General features: G+C 36.0%; 3 protein-coding genes across 3 annotated transcripts; 1 reads left to right on the forward strand and 2 right to left on the reverse strand.

The window, feature by feature from the left end:
* Positions 1 to 744: 744 nt before the first annotated feature.
* Positions 745 to 2,947, forward strand: LOC113499204 (aurora kinase B). The gene is made up of 6 exons (XM_026879581.1): positions 745 to 940; positions 1,026 to 1,217; positions 1,295 to 1,451; positions 1,662 to 1,798; positions 2,209 to 2,440; positions 2,680 to 2,947. Exons 1-6 carry the CDS (start codon positions 873 to 875, stop codon positions 2,767 to 2,769), a joined length of 876 nt encoding a protein of 291 aa, XP_026735382.1. The 5' UTR covers positions 745 to 872; the 3' UTR covers positions 2,770 to 2,947.
* LOC113499205 (putative hydroxypyruvate isomerase) lies at positions 2,834 to 4,343 on the reverse strand. Its single transcript, XM_026879582.1, has 4 exons — positions 4,014 to 4,343; positions 3,573 to 3,857; positions 3,371 to 3,501; positions 2,834 to 3,182 (listed from the first exon to the last, which is right to left on the reverse strand). The coding sequence occupies exons 1-4, from the start codon at positions 4,201 to 4,203 to the stop codon at positions 3,006 to 3,008; spliced, it is 783 nt and encodes a 260-aa protein (XP_026735383.1). The 5' UTR covers positions 4,204 to 4,343; the 3' UTR covers positions 2,834 to 3,005.
* A 1,120-nt stretch (positions 4,344 to 5,463) lies between these two features.
* LOC113499203 (ecdysone 20-monooxygenase-like) lies at positions 5,464 to 26,261 on the reverse strand. Its single transcript, XM_026879580.1, has 9 exons — positions 25,889 to 26,261; positions 15,027 to 15,240; positions 13,338 to 13,536; positions 11,346 to 11,536; positions 9,538 to 9,733; positions 7,890 to 8,052; positions 6,673 to 6,906; positions 6,218 to 6,415; positions 5,464 to 6,013 (listed from the first exon to the last, which is right to left on the reverse strand). The coding sequence occupies exons 1-9, from the start codon at positions 25,937 to 25,939 to the stop codon at positions 5,909 to 5,911; spliced, it is 1,551 nt and encodes a 516-aa protein (XP_026735381.1). The 5' UTR covers positions 25,940 to 26,261; the 3' UTR covers positions 5,464 to 5,908.
* Positions 26,262 to 27,378: the final 1,117 nt, after the last annotated feature.

A 27,378-nucleotide genomic window follows, 5' to 3' on the forward strand; every position in this document is an offset into this window, starting at 1 on the left:
AGAGTACATAAATTTAAGAAACTATGGTGTGAGCTGCTTGGATAGAGCTACTATTTCATCTACATAATGCAAAATTTTCATAATAATAACTATCTAGATATTATGTTAGCTGCAGTACTTACATTCGCTATGTTGCAAACTCGGTCTGGTCTTAAAAACTTGTCTTAAGTGGTTAAAGATATTTAATACTTACAGTACATTTTGTAAAATAGTTTCTTAAACTGCCACTGCGGAGTATATTTTATAAATTGGCCTCTAAAATTACGCCACATTTATTATCGATCATATAGATTATCGTATTTACAGATATCCCGCGTTTTAAATGGCATAGACAAGCGAACAATAAATTGGCAACCGGCTACTATACAATACAACCATAAGCTTTCGTATTTTTTTTTCCTGACTGCCTGCTACACAAAGTAATTTATAGTGTCTTGTTTCCTGCTTACATAAAAGGTATTCCACAATTTTTAAAAGGTTTAAGTCGGAATTACTCAATCTTGGCAAAATCAGTCGGATTATTTTATTGAGGAGAATAGAAATAGATAACAAGAACATACAAGCAAGAAATAAGCTTGGAAATTGTACAAAAATTGAAATAATAATAAATGTACTCTTAATGTACCCAGTTTACGGATTTATCATGTTAAAATTATAATCAATAAAATATAAATTCAACACATCATAAAATTGCTCCTATTGAACGCATCATTACATCCCCTGTCATATCTTTCGTAGCCTAACTGTCAGATCATTTTAAAACATAACGAACCTTTACGAACTGTGAGCAAAGGAAGGATTTTGTCCGAGTGATATCTGTCTGATTGCTTCTTGTAAAAGTATTTTGAGGTATTAAGTGCAACCTAATTATTATGACAATGAAGAGTGAAGTGCTAGAATTGGAAACTAAAATAATAAACCACGAAGCATACGGAACTTCGTAAGTAAAGAGTGAAAAGAAATACTTAGTCTTGATTGAGCTTGTAAACAATGCCTTTATTTTTACCACTTTACGTACGTTTCAGATACAAATGGGCTCCAAGGGATTTCGAACTAGGTTCTGCTCTCGGTCAAGGCAAATTTGGACACGTTCATGTCGCTAAAGAAAAGAAAACTGGATTTTTAGTAGCGATCAAAACGCTATTCAAATCTCAAATCGTACGATCAAAATGTGAGCGTCAGGTTCTGAGAGAAATTGAAATTCAATCACATTTGAAGTAAGCAAAGTTTTGATTGTATTGCTTTTTCTTTTTATATACATCACGATTACTAACCATTGCTTGCCATTTTGCAGACATCCAAATATTCTACGGTTGTTGACTTGGTTCCATGACGAGCGTCGTATATACCTAGTAGTGGAGTTTGCTGCTGGTGGCGAACTTTATAAACACCTTACAAACTCACCTAAGGGTCGGTTCCCTGAAGCTAAAGCGGCTAAATACATATACCAGGTAATTCAAGCCCCACAAGTAATGACTTGAAATATACTCACTATCAGTGACAGGACAACATGATGACTATTTACTTTTCAATCCCCTAAAAGTAATAACTTAGAATTTAATACAATAATAGTAGCTTTAATAGCTTAAAGTATAAATCTGGTGGTTTTGTTTATCATCTTATAGCTGCTTGTTCATCACATTCACATATCTGAATGTTAGGTTGCAGATGCAGTTGAATACTGTCACCAGCACCATGTGATACACAGAGACATAAAGCCAGAGAACATTCTGGTAGCATTCAGTGGAGATCTAAAGCTTGCTGACTTTGGATGGTCAGTGCATGCTCCTTCAGAAAGGTGAGTTTCTTTGTACCATAATATCACTAACCACCTTCAGGCATGTTAACTACTATAAGTACTAGTGTGCATTTACGGAATTGCTGCCAATCATCAGTTTTCTGTTGATTAATTAGATTTTCTCTTTTTATTCTATTTGTAACTAAAGTATAATTTGTTTGAAGTATCAGTAACTTTGCATGACGTCACTACGCGACACTGGCACTAATTGTTGCGCAAGACAGCAGATTGCCAAAACCTTAAAAAAAAAAAAACTTTGCATGACAATTAAGCTACCGTATTTTATAGCAACTTACTCTAGTACTATCTGTACTAGAGTTACTAGAGAGTGAATTTACTTTTTAACATCATTTCTGAACCTGGCCTATTTTAATCAGTAACTTAATTAGTATTGTTTGGTGTCCGTACAGGCGTAAAACCATGTGCGGTACACTAGACTACTTGCCTCCCGAGATGATAAAGCGTGAGGTGTATGATGTTTCCGTGGACCACTGGTGCATTGGAGTATTACTGTATGAGTTTCTTGTGGGAAAACCTCCATTTGAAAGTGAAGGCCAAGACAAAACTTATGCAAGAATCCTTGCTCTTGACATGGTGTATCCCAGCTATGTTCCAGAAGGGGCAAAGGATCTTATTTCAAAGGTTAGTTATTTAAAAAAGGATGGTATGGTACTTAGCAATCTACCAAGTTTCACTATTTGATTTGATTTGATTGGTGTAATAATTTTAGTGTTATCCACAATATCTATAATGTAACTAGGATAAGGTTCTCACTGAGTAGATATAAAATCATAAAAAAAGCAATTGTTATTCATAATTTTTTAATTCCTGTTATGACTTAAATGAGATTCTGGTCTTAAAGTGTATAATCTCCTTTGCAGCTTCTGCGACATTCAAGCAAAGACAGACTGTCATTAGACGCTGTAAAGAAGCACTACTGGGTGCAACAGTTCCAGAGTAATGGCGCTTAGTATTCAAACAATAATCTTAAGTTAGTATTAATTCATTAATATAACTGTAGTAAAACACTTGTATATATCATCACCAACATTTTAATCTTCATTACATAACAAACCCATTAAAATAATTTATTTTATAATTGTGATGCTTCTTGTATTGTATATAATTAAATTGATTTTGTATGCATGATAACATTTTTTTTCTTAATATAATTTAAAAAGTTTCTAAGTAGTTTAATATTTAATTATCACAGACTATATCCATAGTTAGTCACCCAACTTAGACCCTCTTTGGTTCCTTTCAATGGCTTGTACTCAAGGCCAATCCAATCACTGTAGCCACTGTTTTCCAAGTGATTCAGAACATACTTGTAGTTTATCTCTCCGTTAGTATCTGGTTCATTGCGGTTTGGCACTTGAGCTATCTGCAAACAGTTTTCAATCAACACATTATCATACAAGTACTTATAAATCATTAGAGATTAATCATACTGCGCAGAGAATTAAATCATCCTTAAATGGAAGAACAGTACTCATTCTGCACTTTTATTAGATTTTAAATGAAGTAAATGTAGTGTGTGCCCATTATTTTCTAACAAATATAAAATGTTACCTGCACATGGCCAACATAAGGCATGAGGTTAGTGATACTGTGAGATATGTCTCCAGATATTTGTTGCAAATGAAACACATCCAACATCAATTTTAAGTTGGGGCTGCCAATCCGCTTGATAATTTCCAAAGCTGAAATTCATGTCAATTAATTATATTATACAACTCACTAAGTCTTAACAGCTATATTAGCCACAACCAACCTTTTTTAAAGTCACTCAAGAAATAATTAGGCACAGAGTACTGGTTTATTGGTTCAATCACACCAAGAAGGTTTTCACTTTTCAGCACACCAGCTGCATACTTTAGATTATTCTCATATGTTTGCCAGTTTTGTGCCGTTGCGTTCTCCAGCTTTCCAACCATTATGTGTATTTTCCTAGCATTAAGAGCTTTAGCATAATCAACTGTAGTGTGAAAATTGTCTTTAAATTCATTCTCTTTTCCTGGTACTGCTGTAACTCCTAATTCGCCTTTTGTTACATCTCCTGAAAGAGTTGATGCCAGTATTAGTCAAATAATATTTATCTTTTTCAAAATTTATTCAATAACATGATTTAAAACCTTATGATGACAGGAATCGGGAGAATGTCTGGTGGGTGGGACAGGTTAAACTGTCATGAATAAAACATTTGTTTACATACCTGTTTTCAAATTAACTAACACTTGTTCCAAGCCAGATTTCTCCTTGGCTTCTTTTACTTGGTCTAATGTGAAACCAAAGGGGAACCCAGATTCGACCGCCTTGAATCCCGCCTCCTTAGCCAAGGCATATCTCTCTAAAATCGACGACGCTTCCGTAAACATAAACGACAAGTTTGCACAGAACTTCATTTTCTATTTTCAAAACAATTTAAAATTAGAGGTTATACTTTTTTAGATGTTGCCCGACGTAGAACACCAGTGATAGTGTTACGTTTAGTTATTGTCTCAGTTAAATAATTGCCGGTTGAGTTGTTATATATATTTGCATATGAATGCGATAACCTATCTCATCAGAAGTTGAAAACCTCAGCTGGTTATCTGTTTAGGTATAAATAGCGGTACTTTATCTTTTATTATCATAACTTATAACCACAATATTTGGACGTCTATAGTTTTTGATTTGTATTGAGAAATAGGCATTTACGCTGCTTTTTACTAAAATCGTATACCTATTCTGTACATTTTAAATTACTTTTTCGTCGTCGATCGATATATGTATATCCAAACGTCCACATTGAATTCATAATAAGTATAACATTTTATTTAGCCGATTATACAAATATCCGCGCCTAAATCCTACGTTACGCAAAGCAACGTGGCGACGCGACGTAACTATTTTAAAATGTAAGGCGTCCAATTTAGGTCCATTAGTATCGGGACTCCTTAAAATGATTCTGTTTCTTTCTACTACGCCAACTCTTACGTATAAATAACTATTATCCTCTTTCTCATTAGTAACTTCAGGGGTTTTGAGGAAGCACACAAATAAAACACTATTTTGAATATTATTCACGTAACTAGTACATATCCTATTTTATTAAAAATATTAGGTTCTGTTTAATTTCAAAATATTTGATAAACAACATAATTTCAATAAAAGCTTACAAGAACTGAACCGCCAATGTCGTTTGTTACACAACTTACATCAACATTAAATATTACATCATAAAATAATCATAGGAAATGGCCACTTCTAATTTATAAATGATATAAATATAAATATTGAAGCTGCACTTACCAAAAACTTATTTTAAAATGGAATGATTGTAAACTCTAACTTACATGTTTACACTTAGATTATAAATTGCATTAAAATCCTGACAAATGCATGTGCTGGCAGTACACAGTCTTATAACAAGAGGTATTTGCGGTTATAACATTTTATATAAATATGTTTTTGATATTAACACAGCCATATTTTATAATATTGTGTAGCTATAATCTAGGTTAGTTATCTACGTAAATATTAACAAGTACATTACGTTCCTATATAATAATTTGTGAACAGTTCTTTCATAATCAGAAAGAAGTGTGCATTTTGAGCAGAATTTGCCAATACCCTGTAACGCACTCCACACTGAGCTGTCATGGCAACTGAGTTACAATTACTTTTAAGAATGGAAAATGTTCTGGAGCTAAACACCAGGCTTACTTAGGTATCTCTTAAATAGAAGCATACAGTTAAACGAATGCCAATAATCTTAGCTGAGCAAGTGGAAGACACTTTGAACACTCGTATTAAATTAATATTAGCAAGATACAAGACGGACATTATTACAGTCAATAAAATTAAACAGCAAATAATAAAGTCAAGGTCGATCTTTAGTCTTAATAAAGCTATAATTATACAAACGCAAATACAATAATTACAAACTATAATTCAGACCAAATACCTTTATCGTCTGTTCCGTAAATTTGTCCAGAACTCAATAAATTTTAAAATGGAATCTGAATAATTTTGCAAATCCTGATGTTAAGTTTCAAGATTGTTGTATGGCCTATAATTACTTTTCAAGAAGCACAAACGGTAAATAGCCAGCTGGCTAGCCTATTGCTACCATTCGACTAACCGAAGCGACACTGGAGACTTGGGCGCCAACAGGAAGTCAAATTGAATGTCCAACTCTCCGTCGAACTCCACGCGCCATCTTTGCATTATCTGAAACGAAACATTGGATGTAGTAATTTCAGAAACTATGTCATCCGCATAATAAGCTACAAAGAGGAATGGAGAAATAGAACAAAGAAGTGCTATAAAGAGGCCTTCAGATTGCGCTTTTTTCTACAATTCAGCTCAACGATTTATTCAATCTAAGCCGACTTAAAAAAAAGCTACCATCTCAAAAGAAAAGTGTAATCCTACCTTAGCAAGCAGTAGGTGTAGTTCAAGGTCCACGAATCGTTTCCCCGGACACATGCGGCGGCCGCGGCCGAAGGGAGCCACCAGGGACGGGGCGTGCGGCGCGGTGGGCTCCAACCAGCGCTCCGGAAGGAATTCGCGCGCGCGCCAGAAGTTCTCCTCGCGACGGCAAGCCGCACCCGTATGGGCCAGCACGAAAGTCTGCAAGAAGTAGATATTGAACTACTGTTGGACAAATCATGACCAATCTTCATTTATTGCTGTTGTACGAAGGCCTAGTCGTCTACTGTCAAAGTTTCAATTACAAAAAGGTTTAACTGCAATAATTACAGAAATTTGATGGAATGATGCCGCTGTGAAGCTGTACTACTGTACTGGACTATAGTCCAATCACCAATAACGATCGACCTCAAAAGACCACAATATTAATCAAATACAAATCACAGAACTAAACTCACCCCTGCAGGCAATTTATGTCCAGCAATAGTCATGGGAGCATCCAACAGCCTGGCAAGGAATGGTGCGGTCGGCAACAGTCTGAAGGCTTCATAGATCGCGGCGTGTACAGAAGGCGCGTTGGCCAAGTCCTCAGCAGTGAGGGTGCTGCAAGACGGTAGCTGCGCGCGGATGGTCCTTTGCCAGTCCGGCCGGCCGCTCAGCAAGTATAGCAGGAACACAAGACTGTTTGCCAGCTGTCGACAAAATAAGGGAATGTTAGCATACATTATCTGTAAAACTAATGTTTTTGTAAAGGAAAAGGGCTTCGATTCAAACCCAGTATTGAGTTCTATTACTAGATACGTGCGTAAACTATTTATTTTGTAGTGGTGCTTATTAATATCTAAGTGCAAAAAAAGACTTAACGGAGTAAGAAATCCGACACCCACCCAAGGGTCTACCACCACGTCTTAAAGATGTTATTATGGTTGTAGAAGCTTGACGCGCAATACGCAGGGAAGAGCGGCATCTCTCTTCGACACTCGTAACAATATTACTTTAGGACGTGGAGGACGCCCTTAGATCTATCCGTAAGCCAAGCGTATAATAACTCTAGATATCTAATCTACTTAAATCTAAAACTAAGTTAAGTATAGTTTAGTACTCGTACCAAGTTCTCTACATTCGGAAACTATCCGTACCTGACATTAAATTACATCTGGTAGCCAGAGCCCAAACGTAGAGCTATAACCACGCAAACACCTAAAATCCATTTTTAGCTAATCAGCATCGATTCAAATAATCAAACGTCGGTTAGACTTACATCATCATTCGTTTTGTTGTGATTATGTTACTTTATGAGATCATTTATGAGGCCATTATTTAGTTTTTTCTACTGTTGTACTACAGAACTTATCTTAATTATCTTTGAATTTAATCTGGTTCTTATGCATTTCTATAACGCTAAAAATAATACTATTTTACAACTGTCACACTAAGCCGTCTAGTCAGAAACTAAGCGAAGCTTGTGTTATGAGCACTCCACAACTGAAAAAAGATCGTGCTCATGACACAAAAAAATATTCTGAGTGGGAATCGAACCCACGACCTCTCGTATAGCAGTCAGGGCCACTAAGCACTACAACAACAGGCCAATCGAACTATCAATACCAGTGCTATTCTATCAATAATTTCTTCTAAATGGACTCCTAAGTATTAGCAAACTACTTGTACTTACAGTTTCAATACCAGCTGTAATGAAATCGATAACAGCAGCTTTCTTGTCCCTGTTGTCGAGCGCGGGGTTCTCCAGGATCCTCAGAAAAATCTCTCTCATGCCGTCATCATTGGCAGAACCTTGTTTCTTGATCTTCGCCTCTTCCATAAGCTCCGATACTATCCTGCCAACAATTATGGTATTATTATTTTTGAATGCATGTCTAATGTGTTTTGATTGGTTGCCCTATGTCCAGAGGCATACTTCCCTATAGGCTGCGTTAGCTCGAGAGGCAAAATAGGCCATAATTTTTCGCAGACGTAGGTAAAAACTTGTTGAATCCGCCTGTGCTAACGTGAAATTTAATTGCCGTTGTGGCGTACTTGCCTATCTAAAATTTTGCAATATTCTTCTTAAAAGTATTGTATTATACTAATTGCCTACTAACTGAGCTAGTTGGACGTAATAGTCGTCCCGGAACATTAAACAGGTGAAATACGAGTGTTTTTACGTAAATATATATATTTTTGTTGGTGGTTAAGGAATTCAGTTTTGCAAACTGTTAAGTCAGGATTTCACTGTTCCATTTAGGGCAGATAATTCAGACGAATGGAGGAGGAAAAGCTTTTTTCATGTACATTTTACGGTTATTTATGTTGCTAATGTTATACACGTTACCTAGATCACAAAAAAACGACTTTTCGACATGGAGAAAAAGGTTGTACAGATTGCAATCTATACTCAGGTACGCGGACCTTATAAAAATCTACTTCCACCCATATTAAATTTCAGACCACGAATATACACTCTTTACTGAAATAGAACAAACAGATTTTATAATTATAGGTTTTAAAAATAGCACAATCTTAACCAATTTAAAATAATGATATCGCGTTATAATTCTCGGAGCTGCGGGTTTTTGTTGTCATTTATTACTCATATGTGTATCACACCGCCAGACAGTGATCTCGTGCGACCACCGCGAATGCTTCCTGACCTTGGACCATGCACATACCTACTAGTCAGAACAATCGGTCAAGGCCAATGCTCTTGTAGACTAATGTCTTTTTTTTAATCGGCCAAATCATCAGCCATATTTTGGGTTATGATGCCATAAGAGATGAAGATAGAGCCAACAGTGCGCAAAATATTCTTCGCAGTAAATTTAAATGGGGGTCTACCAGCACGCCCTAAAGTAACATTATGACAGCTGTAGGAGTGAGACAGAGTAATACACATAGAGCGGCGTCTCTTTTCCACAACTACTTTAAGAGGGCCCTCAGATTAGGAATACAAATATTCTTACAAAGACGACATAGATATGTTTCTTAAGGTTAATACATTCATACATGTCGTAAGATAACGATACTACGCACCTGACCCTTGTAAAAGAGATCACCAGTAATATCAGAGACTCCTTGAGAAACACTTGCATGATCTAAGGAACTTTAATACCTACTCAATTTGAACTTGAACTGCATACCTACCTAGGGTATAATTTCTGTAAATAACCATTTATATCATCTCACATTGAGGGTTAAAGCGTATTATTGTCTTATAACAAACACTGTCAGCTGTGATATATGACCGATAAATCAATCAGCCATTAACGGAACTAATTAATGCAAAGGCAAGTGATTCATTTATTTTAAACTGCGAACTAACTCACGTATGAATAGTCTCCTCGCTCTTGACGAATGTTCTGTAGAGTGTTGTGGGTGCGAACTTCCACAGCGGTGCTCCGTAGTAAGAGTCCCTCTGGGCCCTGAAGTGAGCCTTGACGGCGGCCGCCAGGGTCGCCGCTCTCCCCGACATCCACCGCTCCAAAAAGCCAAGCCTTGAGCCCAACATAAGGCCACATACCGCTGAAAACATTCATTAACAATCATAAAACCAGTACCCCTTATAGACGAAGCTACATACTCGAAGTAATTGGTCCTGGGTGCGAGCTGCCGCAATCAGACACGCTCATTTCCAACTATGACTGTAATCGCGTATTCGTATCCAGAGGTAAACCCAATTACATACTGTACAGTCGCTGGCAAAATTATGCTCTACCTGTAGATATTTCTTCTCGTATGACTTACATTTCTCAAACAAAATATTTTTATAGATGCTGTTACAACCTATATTATTTAGAAAACTCTACGATTATAATTATCTACCTATAAACCACTAACTTGAAACAATTTACAATATGAATTCTCTATTCTTATAAATATGTCCTAGACACTGACAGACTGTCTCGACTCTCGACTATGCAGGTCAGCAGCCAATAAATAAACGTTCTCACGACATAAAATTCTAGATAAATAACCTTCATTTTAAATGACATAAGAATAAAGGGTCTAATTGAGGTTAACACAACTCTATTGTATTCAATAATTAATATAATTGTGAAGATTTAGTATTGCATAAACTAAACCTCGATACTGTGGAGTAACTTCCAGAAAGCAGCTAGGATAGTCCCACTTAAAATTATGATGCTGAAAAGAGCGCCTCTCGCAAAGTTGATAATTAGCTCGATCTAACTTAGCCAGTTGGCCAGCACCAAGATGTAATTAATTCATTAAGTTATTACATTCGACCAAAAATACACCAGTAAGTTACCTAATGTAATTATTTTTAAGCTACAGACGCTAACAGTAACAAAAACTAGACGCGTGTCAAGAAAAACATAAGCTGAAAGAACATTTAAGTGAGATAAACGACATAACTTCCGCTCATTAGCTGATAACATTGTGCTGAACCACTCAGCACAGAATGCGAGTATGTAATCTGTGGCGCAGTGTACAATTTCATAATGCATTTCTGATGTTTATTGTTGCATTCCTAGCGACGTGCGCGCAACTACGCTACCCATCTAACGTTATTTTCTACTACATTATGACCTACATTCTTATCTCGACGGACGTCATTTTCTCGTCACTATTATCTCAACTTTCTGAATCTATTTAAGACCCATATATACGCACATGAACTTACGCGACAGTTGACAATTTGAGTGATATAGGATGCAGTTGTTTGATGCAAACAAGGCTTATATTTTAATAAAATTATCAAATTTCCTGAACAATAGTAATTTCTATGTTTGTGTTCGTTATTTCAATGTTGTCCGATAAATACATGATTATGTTGTCATGAACTGGATCTGTTATAGGAATGAACTTCTGATGAATGTCACAAAGGACTTCGTTCTACTGCTTATCTTTTTGCTTCCGGTGCAAAATACCAAGAGCTTAATCCGGTACCAAACAAGCACTTTATAATACTTATATACATATATACAGCTTGTAAAAAACATTTTTACAGGCTGTAAAACATGCACACCTTTTTGGAAATTGGTTAAGTAGTTTAGTTTCCAACTACCTAACAATAAAAAGTGTCCGTTCTAAGTTCTCCGAAAGCTCTACCAGTTCTGATACGCCGCAATCCTAGGAACAGTAGGTACATAGTAAAGCAACACAAACGACTTACACTCCAATCCCATTCTATTGGTCAGTTGATCAAATCCAGTCACGGTTCCATCGCTGCGGCGACAGGAGTCCAACAAGTCTAGGAAGTCGTCACAGATATTGTTCAGCTCTGGTAAAAAGCCTTGCATGGTGTTGGGACTCGTCAACTCCGCTGTCAAATGACGACGAAGATGATGCCATTTTTCACCTTGCCTGAAAACACAAAAAAGATATTGAAGAGATACGTTAATCTCGTCAGGGGGAGCTGGTAGAGCTCTCTTGCATATTGGCCTATAGTTTTGATAAACATCGATAGTAATAAAATTATTCTGTCATAGCTGTTTCTTTGCTGCTTTACTAATACTCAAAATATATTAAAGTAGCTGTTGCCCGCGACTCCGTCTGCGTGGACTTCAGTTTACAGCGTTCGGTGGTCCCCGTTTCCATGGGAATACATCCCCTTAGTGATCTTATAGCTTTTAAACACCTTTTCAATGTTCCCTCGGGAACTATTTCAAAAATCGGGTTAAAAGGCCTATGTTTCCATGTCAATGGCTATATGCATGCCAAATTTCATTCAAATCTGTTAAGCCGTTGTTGCGCGATTGAGTAACAAACATCCACACTTTCACATTTATAATAATAGTAAGGATTATAATTTAAACAATCGAAAAAAACAGAATGAACCCGATATTCTACTGTTTACCCTGTAGATGCAATCTGGGTCGAACTCGGCAAAAACCTGTTCCGAGAAATAGACAAGGTTCTTCTAGCCTTGACCATGTGACTTGTACTGACTATTTAAATATAACCCAGTCACATATAGGTTCACTATACACTAAGCTATCTATATGATTTATTGCAATTGTTACACGGGCCTTGAAAGCTCCATTTGCCAAATAAACGTGATCATTTTATAAATTGTATACTCGCTATTAAGCAATAAAAGTTAGGCACGGCTGTCATTTCCTTTACATAAAACGTCCTTGTTTAAACATTTACCTTCAAATCATAAGTTCGTCAGGAACACATTTTCTAAGAACTATTAAAGACACTCCTCATAATTTTAAACGGATAATATCTTAATAGACGCTTTATTTGAAGCATGCTTTGTTTCAAGTGTAGTTGAAGATCGTATCTTGTTTTATTGAAAACGATTTGAAAAGAAACATTAAATAAGATTCTAATCAATAGTGCCTACCAATATAGCATCGGAGCATATCGTGATGGACTGCCGATAATATTTAGAAAAACCTATTTCGCTTAGACAGGAAATAGTTACATTGCATCGTCATGAAACTATAGTGCCAAAGGAACTGCGCAGTTTTATTTAAAATCTACGTGACTGGCAAGTACAAAAGTGTTGCCAAAAGATCACGAACACGGGACAGACAATGGTGTTGCTATAGTTGGGCCCGAGGTCAAACCACCCGTTGTGAATGAATGCTTACTTATGAAGATAACCTATTTAGTCGTAACTAGGTATTCATGTCAATTACTCACAAATATGAGATGATTGGCGTTATCTTAAAATTGTTTCGTCTCAAAACGTGCATAACGATAAAGATTTTCAATAAATTGTTTTACCTTGTGACTTAAGTTGCTTATTGAAATTTGACGACCACACACGTGCTCATGACTAATCGCTTAGCCTGTCGATATCCATTTTTATGTCTAGTGTCCATAATCGCTAATTGGTAGGTATTTAAAATAGACAAAAACAACTTGTTTACCGGTAGGCATAGTGTGTTGTAATCATATTTGTTAAATGGATTGGATTTCGTCTAGCTTTCAAGTAATTTAGTCGGCTAAAATTCAACCTAAAAATAATGCCCGAATTATGCAAAATATTGCTAGCGTTTTACATTTACTTCCCATTTGTTTGATATTTAAAAAACATGTTCTCCTCAATTTCGTTACGATCTCACGAACCACTGAAAACATCTGTCATCTTAATTTCATGTACCTAACTGTATTGTACTGTTTGTGTCATAGTTCAAAGATTACTACTCACTCGTTGACTAGTCCAGTGGAGGCGTATCTATCGGGTCTGCTCCTGCGGTAGGTCTGCACGATCTCGGTGGGGGGGCGGTAGGGGCGCTTAGCGGGCGCCCGCAGCACAGCCTCTAGCGCCGCGCGCTCAGCGATCGACACCACAGCAGCGCCCCCAGGAGTCGTCTCCACGAATACCGGCCCGTAACGCCTGAACATGTCTGTGTGCAAATCTCTCATTGTGACCGTAAACTAGCTTTTAGCTTTACTACCGAAGGTTGGCAACAAAAGCTCAGTTTACAAAAGTTATATTAACATTTAATTGCTCAAAGTTTGTAACTTAGGTCCTTCTTCATGTAGTAGATGGACCTTAGGAAGTAGAAGACAACTCGCAGATCTGTAGTCCTCAAAGTTTTATTCAGTTATTTCGTTATCCAGTGAACGATACTTGATTGCCTTCTCGTAATAAGTGCACTAGGTACCTTTATCATTATTACATCACTAAACCTTCATTTTCATTTATCTATGTAGGACAAACATAAATTAAACTATTAATGAGTCTCTTAAAACTAGGACAACCTATTTATGCCCGTGATTTATCTTAATTTAATATGTATTATTCTCGTAACCTAATTATGGTTGTTTGGTGGTTGCTCATCAAAATAATATCTGTAACAATCTCAACTAATAGCTCTCTGTATAGTAAAATGTTTACGTATTTTTGCTTTCCTGTCGATAGATATAAAATCAAAAGCCTAAAATAAACATATTTGTCTTTAGGTAGGTAGTCCAAAGGTTTTTCTTGCGCAATCATAGGCAATAACAAATCGTCATACCTTGTTGTTCACTTACAAAATGTCATGGAAATGAACCGGATACTATTTTATGTCAGGTATTTTTAAATGTAGTTGTTTTCCTACAATAGTCACATAAAACTCCAGCTGACTAATGAAAATACTGTTGGTTTTTATTTTTGAAGCCTCTATTTAAGTTCGACGCTGCATTTGCAACTTAAAGAAAAGCGTTCCTACCCAAAGTACAAAACAGTTTACATTTTGAGCAATAAATAAAATAGAAATGCTGTTGATGTTGTGACCTACGAAGAAATCAATGATAGGTGCCATAAATGTGCAATCTGCGTCATTATCGCTCTTACTGCACTCCTTAATCAATAATCAAATTGCCAATCCTTTTAAAAAATATGACCATAAACGATAATAGCCAATCATGTTTTGAATTGTTAAAAAATTCGTCACGATGATCGCTACCTTCTGTTATTTTCCAATTTTGAATAATTTGATTAGATAAATGTGAATTTTTATCACTTTCGAACCCACGTTTTAAATTAAATATGTTTGCGGCGTTAATTTTATGATGCGAAATATTATCTTGATATCAATGGTTATGGAGTATGTATCACATTGCAAACTAGCTTGACTATCTATAGTTGTTCAGGCAGATGTTCGGTTCTTTAGTTTTGCTCACATTAGAATATTGATTAGTGGACCTTTTCATTTTCTTATCGGATTGCGGTAACCATCGATTTATGATATTAAAAAGTAAAGAATCAAAAAGTAACTCTGCTATAGTAAGCTCCATATTAGCTTATTCTAGTCAACCAACCTCAAGCAGGCTGACACGGCCTTACACCAATTTTGTGTTTGTAGAGTTTCATTATTTGTTTATAACAATGTCCTCTCTCTAATCTCACCTTCATAAGCTTCATGGAGCTTATTCATCTTATACCGGCTCCAGAAGAGCCATCTGGTGCCAAGGAAGGGCAGCGGCTGTGGGCCGGGCAGGCGCGTGCTCTGCTTGCCGTCAGCCGTGCGCGCCGCCAGCGCCGTGGCCGCCACCACCACCAGAATCACAGCCAACACCAGCGTGGGCACGCAGGACCAGTCCACGAGAGGCGGGGGCGTGCTCTGTACACAACAACATTACTATTCTTACAATATCCTCACAAACCTCAAAACTTAAAATAACATTCGAGTTTGTTGACCCAAAACAAATATTTACTCATGTCGATATATTTTAAATCTCATTGCTTATATCGGCCCCTCAAATCTCTGTTCAAGTTCAAGTTTTGTCTTTAAGAAGTTTGTTTGGTATCGCGGTCGTCGACCCAGGCGTGCGCTGGCCGGCGCGGCTGGCGCTCGCCGCGCAGCACTACGTTGACGCGTCGCTCTTGACATTGGCTTTACGTAACTGTCTCTCGTTACGTAACATTACGCGGCCGCCGCAGGCACCGGACACGCAAGGAGGCGGCCCTCCGCCTCACCACCTAACTGCACTCAGTGACAGCTTAATATGATCTCCACAGGTATCGGTATTAAGATGCGGTGATTTTCTTTGCTGCCATTTTAACGGACCTCGCATTTCGCAAGAATGCATAACAGGTATAGGAATTTAACGGGATTTCGACTTTCGCAAACCTGTTGCGAATTGTCAATGGCTTTTATAGCACTTCAAATAAGTAGTTATTAGTGTTGATTACGACAATTGGTATTCGAATACGATGTGCAATCTAATTCTCGTCAGTGTGGACACGGCTTGCTAGTATCCGAGCTGCATTCGTTCGTGCATGATTTTTAAGATTCATAAATAACTCACTAGAGCAACATTTTATAAATAACTCTTCTTTAATTATAACCTATCACTGTAAAGTAATATTTATTGCCGTTCATGTAATATAAAGTTAACCTACGTGGGTATGGCGAACGCGTTTGTTGCAGTGTTGTATTGTCATATTTAAAACCTTATCCAGCTGATGTTTTTAAATTTAAACTTATATTTCTCATTTCGCAACCAATTGGGCCAGTTAAATTGGACAAGAATTTTAATAAAACTGAGATTAAAGCTGAATTGCTTTAACATTGAGGCTCTATCATGCAAGCTCTGTAAAATTACACGTCTTGTAATTAACTATTAACAAGGCTATTAACAAATTAAGGTATATAAATACATACCAAAACAATATCTCAGTTGTTATTCTCATTGTAAACCTCATCATAAACAATGAGTCCAGTAATGAATATAAGGTTTGACCAGTTCATGGCTAGCTCAGATAAATTAAAATATTTACTAATTTGCGCAGCGCGACGCTCATAAACGAGATATCGAAACGTCCATCGTACTCGTGCGTGAGTTTCACAAGTAAACCAAGAAACTTATCTTGAAAAAAATGCGTTGGTATTAGGTAGGTACTACCCTCGATTAAAAGTTAATATACTCATGCAAAATCTAATGGGTACCAACGTGATAAGAAAACAAAAGAAGAAACATTCGACGGTCGACATTTAATTTCAACGCGTCAAAATTTTATTTTAAAATCTCTTCCTTCCATAAACTGGGTATTAGAGTACAAAATGCAAGTTTTAACCTAACATAGCAACAGAAGAAAGTCTAGACGTCTAGTTTTATAGTACTAAGTATGAACCCTCGTAATTGGTAATCGTTCGTAATTGGTCGTCGCGGGGAGGTTTTTCATGATGGCCGGTGGGCCGTATGCCTTTAGCCACAGACACCACACGCCCGATGCCTCGCTTGCCCCACATACAACAAAATACTTAGAATTCTATATCGATTCGCCAGTTTCTCGCATGGTTGCCACTTGGCCCGTCTGTACTGTAACTAGCTTGACGAAGTATGTGAGCTTAGATCCAGCTTAATGCATTGGTCGACGCAGTTGTTAAAATGATGGATGATATTATGCTCATAAGTAACTGTATGTGAATCTTCGCTCAAAGAAGCTTTTATTTAGAGTTATGCACCATAAACACAATAGCATATATTACGTATAAGTAATATACATACAGTAACCACACACCACTAACATTATTTACTGAGAAATCTTTTTTAATCCTACCGCTTTAGGTATGTATTATTTGAACCTTATTTATTGCATATAGTTGATAATTTCTAAAGTCAATAATAAACAATTCAACTGACATTGCTAATAAAAGTTCATTACTACTTAATTTGAGACCTATATTCTCGCAAAGTCGAGATATATCTCGCCTCTCAAACTAATAACACAATTAAGTTTAAAGATCAAGTTGACCTAGGCGCCACTGCAGTATATTATTTAGTAATTAGATAAGCGTTGATCTAGGTTATACACATTCTTCGCTCTTTTGGTGTCAAGTGAATAAGTTCCAAAATATACTAAGGCTTACGTTTGAACCCACTTGTGTACATAATTAATACCTATGAGCTTTATTAGTTTCTAGACATAAACCACAATAGAAGTACGACATCTAAATGTTTTAAACATAACTTCAAAACACCAGACAGTATTCGTAATCGCGTTACCTAGTGATTTAAATAGATTTACTGAAGCATACACAAAATAACATCTGAATTACAAATAAGTTGTTAATGAGTAATACCTATCAGAACGCTCAGGTGCAAAATCATGTAGAATGAACTTAATGTAAGTTGAAGGACAGTTCACATTCAACAAAGAGGCGACAAGTCGGCAACACACGTATTGGATACTCGTAGAAGGGACGAGATAAGATAAAACGGTAAGTAATCAAACAAATAAACAGAGTAACCCCTGTTTATCCTATCTTACAGTGACACCATCTCCCAAGTACTCTACATTCGGTAAACGATCCCTCAAGGGCACCCGACCTCATCACTCTAAATAATATCTCAGACAATTGAGCGCACAGCTTACATATTGATAATGTCTTGCACATTATAAACCGTGCCGCCTGAAATAAATCATTGCCCATTACACTGCCTATTTACTATTAAGGAATTATTTAACAGTTTTAAATTACTATATTATGTAGTCGTCGTTAATGTCTTTTGTGTTGAAAATTGTCTACTGACACATACGCATTTTCGATTACTTGTTCATTGTTGCGTCTAGTACACGTGTTTTTCAGTCATTTTGTAGTTATGCTACCGTATTCCTGATATCATATAACATGCTCTACTTTTTGTAATTACTACACCGTTTTAGTAAACTTATCAAGTATAGAGTGTTATTTAACAAAACGATATCTGTGTAAACATTCAAAATACACTAACAGTGTTGACTTCCTTAATTTCGCAAAAAATATTTTTGTACATTCGGGTGTGTATCGAAAACTCCAGAATGATACGTTAATTTCTTTGATCGCTCGGGTGCGGCGCGACGGAAATTGGAGTGTTTCGCAATAAGATAAAGTGAACATAATATTTTGTTTAGATAATGCAAGACATGCATTTTATTTTGGGCGTCCGTGTACTTATAACTATAGCTTTTGTACGGAAAAGAAAAAAAAATTACGACTAAAGCAAGAGACATAAGTATTTAAAGACTTAAAGATATGGACACATTTCAGTGTTTTTAACTTTTTCTTCTAAATATATTGTAACCGAGGTTATCTCTCTAAAACAAGCGAATTGATACTGTATCTTAATAGTCACTTTATCTAAGTATTTTCTGTTTCAACAAAGAAGCCTGGGTCAAAAAACTCGTAAAATTCGTCGCTGTGCATGCTTACAACTCAACAATTTCAATGTCAATTTCGTGACTAAATGTTTTTGGGTGCTACGAATAATTTTAAGTATTACACAATCGTTATAAGTTATATTCTTTACGAGGACGATCACCATGTTTTTAGTCAGAACGCAATGTTTGATATCTAGGAGATCAACATGCTGTCCTAAGAATACTTAGAACAGTTGAATTGCATTACATTGCAGTTGTGACAATAGCTTAATATACGGTATGCAGCTTAACCAAAGAAAAAGCATGACGCTGCCAAAATATATTTTAAACTGAGACATAAGCCGATATAATACATTAGATCTACAATTAGTGATTATGTAGCGTTAAGAAGAATAATTAAGAAGTTTTAGGTAGCTTACATCAATAACGATAAGCATGGCCCAAGTTCACTGCCCTGCGGTACCCCGAAATCAGTGGGATGTTGACTAAAGAGAGAAATTTTATAACCATGTCTACTGGTTTATCTGATAAGTCTGTAACAATATTATTTACTCAATTCGTTTTTATTGGTAGGTAATTAAGTTATTAAGGTAGTATAAAAGAGTGTAACAACAACTTAATTAAACAGAATACTGAATCAAAAGCTTAAAATGGATCTCTAAGTTTGAACAATATTTTTCGTCCATAACTTAAAAGGTTTATCTACAAATATCTAACCTTTCAACTAAATTATGTATGTTGAAAGCTTCGATAAAACAAGATCAAAAATCTTGAATAACACGTAAACGAGTCTACCGTTTTGGAACAAAAAAAACATTACTACTTAGTTGCAAGATGAAAATAAAAGATCAAAATAAAAAAAATAACGTCTAAAAGCTTTACATAATGGATATGCCATTCCAAATAAACAAAAACCTAAAACAAACAGATAGCTGAACACACACACACAGTGTCTACCCAAAACTTAGTTATTTAATTGTTTTTACAACCATGATTACGCAGTGTATGTTTTTACATTCATCGTTATGAATGATGATACCACTATTTCATCATGGCTTGCATTTTTTCCACGTTCATTGAATCGTATACTTATATTATATTTATTTTACAGGCACTTGACATTGGATAACGCACGAACAACTTCTAGTTGATGCCCTCGCTAATTGTACTTTCCCAAGTGATGAAATTGATAATTTTGTACTTACATGTACCTAACTTCTGTATTAATTGCTCTTTCATTAAGTATACCTATTATGCGCTCCTAGCAACGTTTTGAAGCGCGCGTAGCAAGGTCAGTCAGAGATAGGTGAACATTTGGTGGTATCCAAGCTTGTGTAAGCTTCGGAGAGAGCGCGTTTGTAACCACTAGTTAATAAAAAACCGCAATTCCTATTTCAGTGGCCTGAAGCCAAAAGTTCTAAAAAACGTCCTTGTAGGTCATTCAAATAAATATATTGTCAAATAGATACATTTGTTCGGATAATTTCGAGTCAGAAACAACACGATGTCTTTCAAATGCAGTAGATTAGACTTGATAAATATTTTTATAGTTTACGTCACTTTGGCAATCAGCTAATTATTGCTACTGGTTTTGACATGCCTTCTGATTAAGCTATTTTTCAGTACCTAAATGCATTATATTGCAGGTCCAAGTGCATATCTGTTTTATCAGATAATATTTTTACAAAAGTAATTTCATATTTAGATAAACTTTATCTGAAGTTCATTAATTGGCTCTCTTTTTAAAATAGTCAAAACAAAACACCCTTTAACTATTACACAAAACAACGAAAGCACGTTTATGTACCATTACGGAATATTATGACATTCATATTATTCATGTTAAACACGCTAATAGTCAATAATAAAAAATAATTACTTTCCTCTTGTTTACTTGCATAAAACGCAGTAACTTACTAGATATTGCTTCCTACCCAAAGAGCGGTTATGAACCTCCACAGATCAATGTCTGGATGACACGTTCAAGGACGTTATAAAAGGAGTTTGCGAATGTTGTTCTCTTCCTAACCTAACCTTGTTACTTTCTTGGTTTTATATTATGGGTAAAACTGGCGTAGCGTTCTTACAAGGTCCTGTAGCTAAAACAATAAAATAAGTTTTTATGGCGTAGACGAAACTTTTGTGGCGGTGTAGGCATGACTATGTTTATGTACTCAAAATGCAATATAGAGCATTGAAAAACAAATCAGTAATTTTTGAAGAACATGTAAGAAATCCCTTCAAATTTAAATTTCCGAAGCCATTTTTTATTTATTTTACTCATATTTCACATCAATGAAGTAGTAGTCGCTATAAGGTCAATGTATTAATGATAGATACACATGTCGACAAACGATTACATATTGTCATAAAGAAAAAATCTTATGTCAAGTGAGGAGCTATTACGTTAGCAGATATGAAATTATAATACCCAGAACGTTAACCTATTATGAAAGCACTGTTATTAAACGAAGAACAAAATAAATGATTTTAAATTGAAAAGCTTTCAAATCGACTCTTCATTTTTCGAAGATTACCAGACATATTCATTTGTAAGATCAATTAACTTATTTACAGACAATATGTATTTTCTGATATTACATAAATATGTTATTGAAATTATGGGAGACCCCGAACGCAAAAAAGAAACATTTTTGAGCAAGTTGGTTCTTCAGAATAACTTAGCTTTGAATCTATACATTAAAAGCTTGTTTGCATTGCAGCATTGTTCGCGTGTACAGTTAGTTAAGTAGCGGGAAAGACGTTAGACGACGAAGATCTGAAGGGTCACATCGTTGCCTGTCAGCTGCATCCTACTCGGCAAGTCTTCCGCGTTTATTGAGGTCGGTTCACGCGGTTCATCGCCGCTTCAATTGATTGCACTCCATCACTCCACACTCCTCGTTATTGCAAGTCTAACGTTGCAATGCGAATGTTGCTCGTTGACATCACAGAGCAAAGTACTTTGGACCTATCTGTTCGCGGTTTCATGTTGACCACTGAACCGAGGCAAATAAAATCACCTCTCGATGCAAGTTTGTATGAAAGATATCGATCCGATCTACGTACTTGTAGTTTTATATTCATATCCAGTTGTGTTACGAGTTTTAAAATTTTAATGGCAGGTTTATAGAGGTGTAATAAGAGAATATTGTTTTTCTTACTCCGTTAATCGGTAAAAATATCTATGCTATCTTCGTTTTACGGTGGCTAAGAAATAAACTCGTTTTTGACCAAATAATTGTTCTACTGATCAAGCGAAGTTATTAAACTGTTTAATTAAATTAATTTTCCTAGTTAAGTACAAAAAGGTAACATTATTTAACTCAACACGTAATTATTCCAAGATAGCTAAACTCGAACCCAGATTGGTAATTGCGTACCTATTTTCTCCTCATTAAGTTTCAAGACGAGTAGGTTAAATTCCCATCTTATTTTTAAAGATCAATGTGTCAATTAGCCACTTTGTATTGATAAGCAAATGCGATTTTAAATGTGTATTAATAAAACATTTTTAATCAGGAACCGGTATGATATTATACTACAGTTGTAGCTGGTATGTTAATAGAGACATGCTTATACCTAGGTAGACATGATCTCGAGACCATCGCATTCTTTGCTTCCTCCTTGCTACCCTTCCCCATCTTACGCGAATCGATAACAGTGAAAACGTCTGCGACCTTCCTACGTACCTACTTGTTAATTCGTTTCTTTTTATGTCTAGACTAGCTGTTTATGTTATTAAAATGGAACGCAAATATGGAAAATAGTTTCAATGATAATTTCTCATTTAAAACCGAGGACTAAAATATTTATTTTCTGATATTCATAATATCTAATCTCTAATCTTGGTTTTAGAAAGAGATATTAAGGGCTAGTGTAGACTTAAAGCCTTAGATTTTTAACACGACTTATATATTACAGTAAATCGAGATTTAATACATAAAGTTTCTGTAATCAATAGTTGAAGCAGCTACAATTAGCTCGGTAATTCTTTTCTTGTTAGCCAATGAGCCGAGTCCATGGATTGAACCACTGATAATATGACATTGTAAGCTTGTTGAAAGATCAACGTTGTCAATGAGTTTAAGAGCTTTCAGTTCAAATATAATTGGAGATTGTAGGTAGTATAGACAGTGGTTCCCTGCAGACTGGGACCGAGGGCGGCGCGCGATTCGTTTTGCTCCCCGAAGGCCGCCCGGTCCCAGCCGGCTCGCCGCATCGGATATGTGTCACTATAACACTATACATACGTCTGCTTCCCTTCGTGTGACTTCCACACTGAGACTTGATATTCAAACAAAAAGCTTCTGTGACCCTCGACTCACGTATAGCGTTACATTTTTCGGTAAAATTAGTTTTGCCCAAAAACGCTTCGAACCTACCATACTCTGCATTCTCTAGTTTTAAAGCGTGGGTTGAATTATTAATATGCTGCAGTCATTACTATTTCTACTCAGCATAAAATATTCCTAGCAAACAACTTCGAAATGTGAATGAATGCATAATAATAATATGTTATCATATTACATTTTGGTACATAAACTGTAAGGTCATCTGAGCATCAAAACTTTTGAAAATAAGTCAATACCATCACAGCGATATCAACATGAGTTAATGTAGAGAAAATGATATTCGTTTAAATATGTCTGATACGTAGAAAAATCACTTGTGCAAAAAAGTCAATGGAGCAATAGCCTTTACTCAAACAGGAACCGAGACATGCTTATAATTATGTTTCTCAGAAGTCAATCAAAGCTGACAAACTAGCTGGTTTTGAATAGACTGATTTAATAGAATATCGGCCTACAATAAACACTTTCAATCCAAATTATAGCTGTTATATTCTTTATTTTTGATCATGAATTATGTGGGAGGGGCTACCCTGGCGCGCGTAGGCTTAACCAGAAATCGGTAACAATGAAGCGCCATTACAATAGACACAATGATTTGTACGATCGACAAAGAGCGCTTCTACTTTAATCAACACTAAAAAACAATAACATTACAATACATTTAATTGTATAATAAAAAACCGTGTCCTTGTACGAGGTTCAAGGCGAGCAGTAGGTCTCTGGCAAGCGCGTCATCGCCGATACGAAATTTTGTACCGCCGATGGTTTACGACCCGACTCGGCAATCCATTATCATACTAATAGGGTAGTTTTAGCCAACTAACCAGTTGTGGAAGGCCATCGATACCGCAAAAGTAAAGCAGAAATAAAAACAAAATCTCAAAGTGCGATCATGTGTAAGTACCAAGGTGGTTTTATCGCTGATCGAAGTATAGAATCATCATAGTTGAACCAGTTTTATTTCAAGAACTCAATTTTCTTTTCTTACGCACACAAGGTTTCAGTAAATTGTCGAACCAAAAAATATAGTAAGATGAAAAGAATTTGAAGCTACTTTACTACGCACGATCTGTTCTAAGTTACATGCGGCTTAATCTCCCGGCTTATTTAAAAAATATGTATATTCCGTCTGGGTGTAAATTTACGTAATTAAGACGGGCCAAAAACGACGCTTAACATCCGGTCACTCGATCTCAACACATGTGTTTGGGCCACAGGCAAACACACGTGATCCCCTCAAATATCACCAACTTTTTAACACAGCTCTACATAACTTGTTTACTATCAAGAATTAAAAGTAATTTACAATTATATAACGATTATATTAACATACTCATATACATTTATAGCTATATTATTACGTATAATCTGTTGTGTCTGAGTAGCAGTTTTCTAAATCAATCTTGTGCGACGGAATATCGCTTAAAACATCGTTCGCAATTATTCTTAATTAGTGCTGAGTAAAAAATTAACCTTGAATCAGAGGCAGGAGTTAGCGACCGATTGAATATTAATATATAGCGATGAGTGAACAAATGCTGAATATTCAACGTCGCGGTCAAGCAGTCTCACGCACTCCTGAAGCTGGCGAGAGCGCTTGTTTGGCAATAGGAAGCGACTGCGTCTGCCACTACTCATCGATAACTCACTCTACACTCACCGCACAGACCGCTGCTACTGCTTGCACGAAGCTCTACGATTACTTCGATTAAGCAATCCTAGTTTCATGAAATCGTGATAGTAAAAAGAAATAAAATACGACCGGTTCTGCTATTTTTGATTCAATCGGATACAAAAGCTCTTAAAAAATCCCTATTCATTAAGTTAGATCAACTGCGTGTTGTTCATTCTTATTAATGAAATAAAATGTGGGCTAATTCTAAATATAGGTCGCTATTTGCATTTTAATGATATAGTTTCTGTAAAGGTCAGAAACTATAAACCAATTACCAGCACACTCGCACCACACGAAGGAAGTTGTGAACTTTAAGAAAACAACTGAACCGTAACTTGTGTTATGGATGAATTACCGAGTTTACTCAATTGTCAGTCGTAGCTCTAGCTCTACGTGCATCAACAATGTTTCAGTCGCCCACTTTACCCGACTAATGTAAAATACTTCCAAGAAAATATAACAATTAATTTCGCTTTTTAGTATTTTTAATCTAATTTTAAACACATTTAGCAAGCAATTAGATTTTCTTAGTCTCTAATACTCAATACAACATAAGGTCAAATTTTACATGCAACAATTTAAAACGTTTTTCGCGTCATGTCTTAGAAAAAACACCTATTAAACATTTACTTCGAACATAACTTCTCCAAAACACGCAAGCTAGGCTTGCGTAGCGCTTCATAATTCGCAAGAAAAATGTCTGAATAATGTATATTTTCTACTCGCAGCCGTAACTTCTTACACTTTATGCTTCGACTCGATCTTTGTGTCCGGGATATCGTACAGTAAACTAGACACATAAATAAAATAACATTATTTATAATTATATACTACTCCCTAGGCACCATAAAAAGAGTTCTCGTGACAGTTAACCATTGTAGTTTCAGTCTAGTCTGGTTCACGTGAGTACTCGCGTTATCTATTTCAAACACACTCCACGAATTAAGTGCAAAAAAATAATTACCGACGTGCTTACTGCGCTTGTTACGTTTTATTTAAAATTAAAACGAAGAAACCAAAATCACCACTAATTAAAAATAATAACCTGAACTAGGATGATAAAATATAATTGTCAATAATAGTAATAAACTCACCCAAAAGCTTTCTACGTAGTGAGAAAAAAGGAAAACTCCCGGAAGAGACATCGTAGCCAGCTTAAGTTCACAACTAGACTGACAGAGGGAACACGCCGCGCTTTTTATTTATACACTTTTTGTTTACTAACATCACATAGGAATTCCTTTATCTGTGTCGATAGGTGGCTCATACACGAGGTCGCTCACGGGAGTCGGCCGGCAGCCCGCGAGCCTCGTAGCTGGCGACTGAGAATCCGCCAACACGTTGCGCCCCTATATACCTACTTACTTCTTGTTTTGCCTGAATGCTTTATTTCACGCTCTATATCCACGAATTAATAATTATGGATTGTGGATATCGAACAGCAAGCGTTCATTGCGTATGAACAGTAAACACGTGACTAACAAGCATCTTGTTCGACTTTCTTACCGGCGGTCACTAAGTATATTAATTATATTGACCTATTAAAGTTATCTAGCGGGAAGGGCGCGATTGTGAAAAAGTAGAGAAATTAGTTCAAGGCCCCCTATTACTTCATCAGCAGAGCATAATCATTTCACAACTCCATTATTTACTATATTGAATACTGGCCTGCTATTGTAAATTAGCCACAAATTATTTAATATATGATGGAATGTAGAAGATATATTTTTTTAAATCTTGTTTCTTTCGTTCTCTTGTATTCCAAGTCATTTCTTTCAGACGATAAGGTAATCATATAACATACTAATATTTATTAAGTGTAAATAGTGTGTTTACCACCTTGATAAATTATATTAAGGGTGAACGTCCCAAAGTTCATCTTCAAGGTCATTTGTAATTTTAGGTTCATTACAAATTCGATGATAAGTAGGTATTTCATTAAAGCGATCTCAAATTATTTATGAAATCTGTGTCTGTATTTTTTGATTAAATTCTAGATATTTATACAATCTAAATGTCTAAGTCGTAAATCTTCGTACAGCGACATAAAAAATAGAGCGTCGCTAAACCCAGGATGAAGCAAAACAAAAGGAACGAGACAAAATTAGACCTTACCCAATACGCTAAGGTCACCTTGTACCCTGCTCCCGACAATGTATGAAGGACGCCGGGTACGGCCAACATGGATTAACCCCACTACTTGTGTATTTGAGGAGCTATTATATGATCCCTTATCTCAAACTTGTGGGAACCATTTGTCAAAGCTACAATAAGCCGAATATAAAATGAGTATTCCCTCGCTTCTGAATATAAAATAATGTGACGACTACGTATGTAGTTTTAATGCCAATACACTTGAAATAAAATTAAAGCTAAAAGTCGTTAAATGGATTAACGACTTTTACAACTAGGCATAATAGAAGAAAGCGGAACTAAAATCGCAAGTAAACAGACAAACATATGAATACAAAGTCCAAAAAAATAAACATTGTTTTTATAAATCTTTATTTTGAAAATGTCGTAGTTGACAGTTTCACGTAGGTGCAATAATTAAGGGACGTCATCAACGTAGATAAGATAGTAT

The sequence above is a fragment of the Trichoplusia ni genome, chromosome 12 (assembly GCF_003590095.1).
Source record: "Trichoplusia ni isolate ovarian cell line Hi5 chromosome 12, tn1, whole genome shotgun sequence".
In the NCBI taxonomy this organism is placed as follows: Eukaryota; Metazoa; Arthropoda; class Insecta; order Lepidoptera; family Noctuidae; genus Trichoplusia; species Trichoplusia ni.

Excerpts from the sequence above, each read along its gene's own strand:
- LOC113499204 (XM_026879581.1), top strand. The coding sequence starts at position 873 with ATGACAATGAAGAGTGAAGTGCTAGAATTGGAAACTAAAATAATAAAC. Across the intron at positions 941-1,025 it reads CACGAAGCATACGGAACTTC|ATACAAATGGGCTCCAAGGG; the intron begins GTAAGTAAAGAG and ends CGTACGTTTCAG. Across the intron at positions 2,441-2,679 it reads CAAAGGATCTTATTTCAAAG|CTTCTGCGACATTCAAGCAA; the intron begins GTTAGTTATTTA and ends TCTCCTTTGCAG.
- LOC113499203 (XM_026879580.1), bottom strand. The coding sequence starts at position 25,939 with ATGTCTCTTCCGGGAGTTTTCCTTTTTTCTCACTACGTAGAAAGCTTT. Across the intron at positions 11,537-13,337 it reads TCCACTGGACTAGTCAACGA|GCAAGGTGAAAAATGGCATC; the intron begins GTGAGTAGTAAT and ends TTGTGTTTTCAG. Across the intron at positions 6,907-7,889 it reads TTACAGCTGGTATTGAAACT|CTGGCAAACAGTCTTGTGTT; the intron begins GTAAGTACAAGT and ends TTTTGTCGACAG.
- LOC113499205 (XM_026879582.1), bottom strand. The coding sequence starts at position 4,203 with ATGAAGTTCTGTGCAAACTTGTCGTTTATGTTTACGGAAGCGTCGTCG. Across the intron at positions 3,858-4,013 it reads GTTAGTTAATTTGAAAACAG|GAGATGTAACAAAAGGCGAA; the intron begins GTATGTAAACAA and ends CAACTCTTTCAG. Across the intron at positions 3,183-3,370 it reads CTTATGTTGGCCATGTGCAG|ATAGCTCAAGTGCCAAACCG; the intron begins GTAACATTTTAT and ends AACTGTTTGCAG.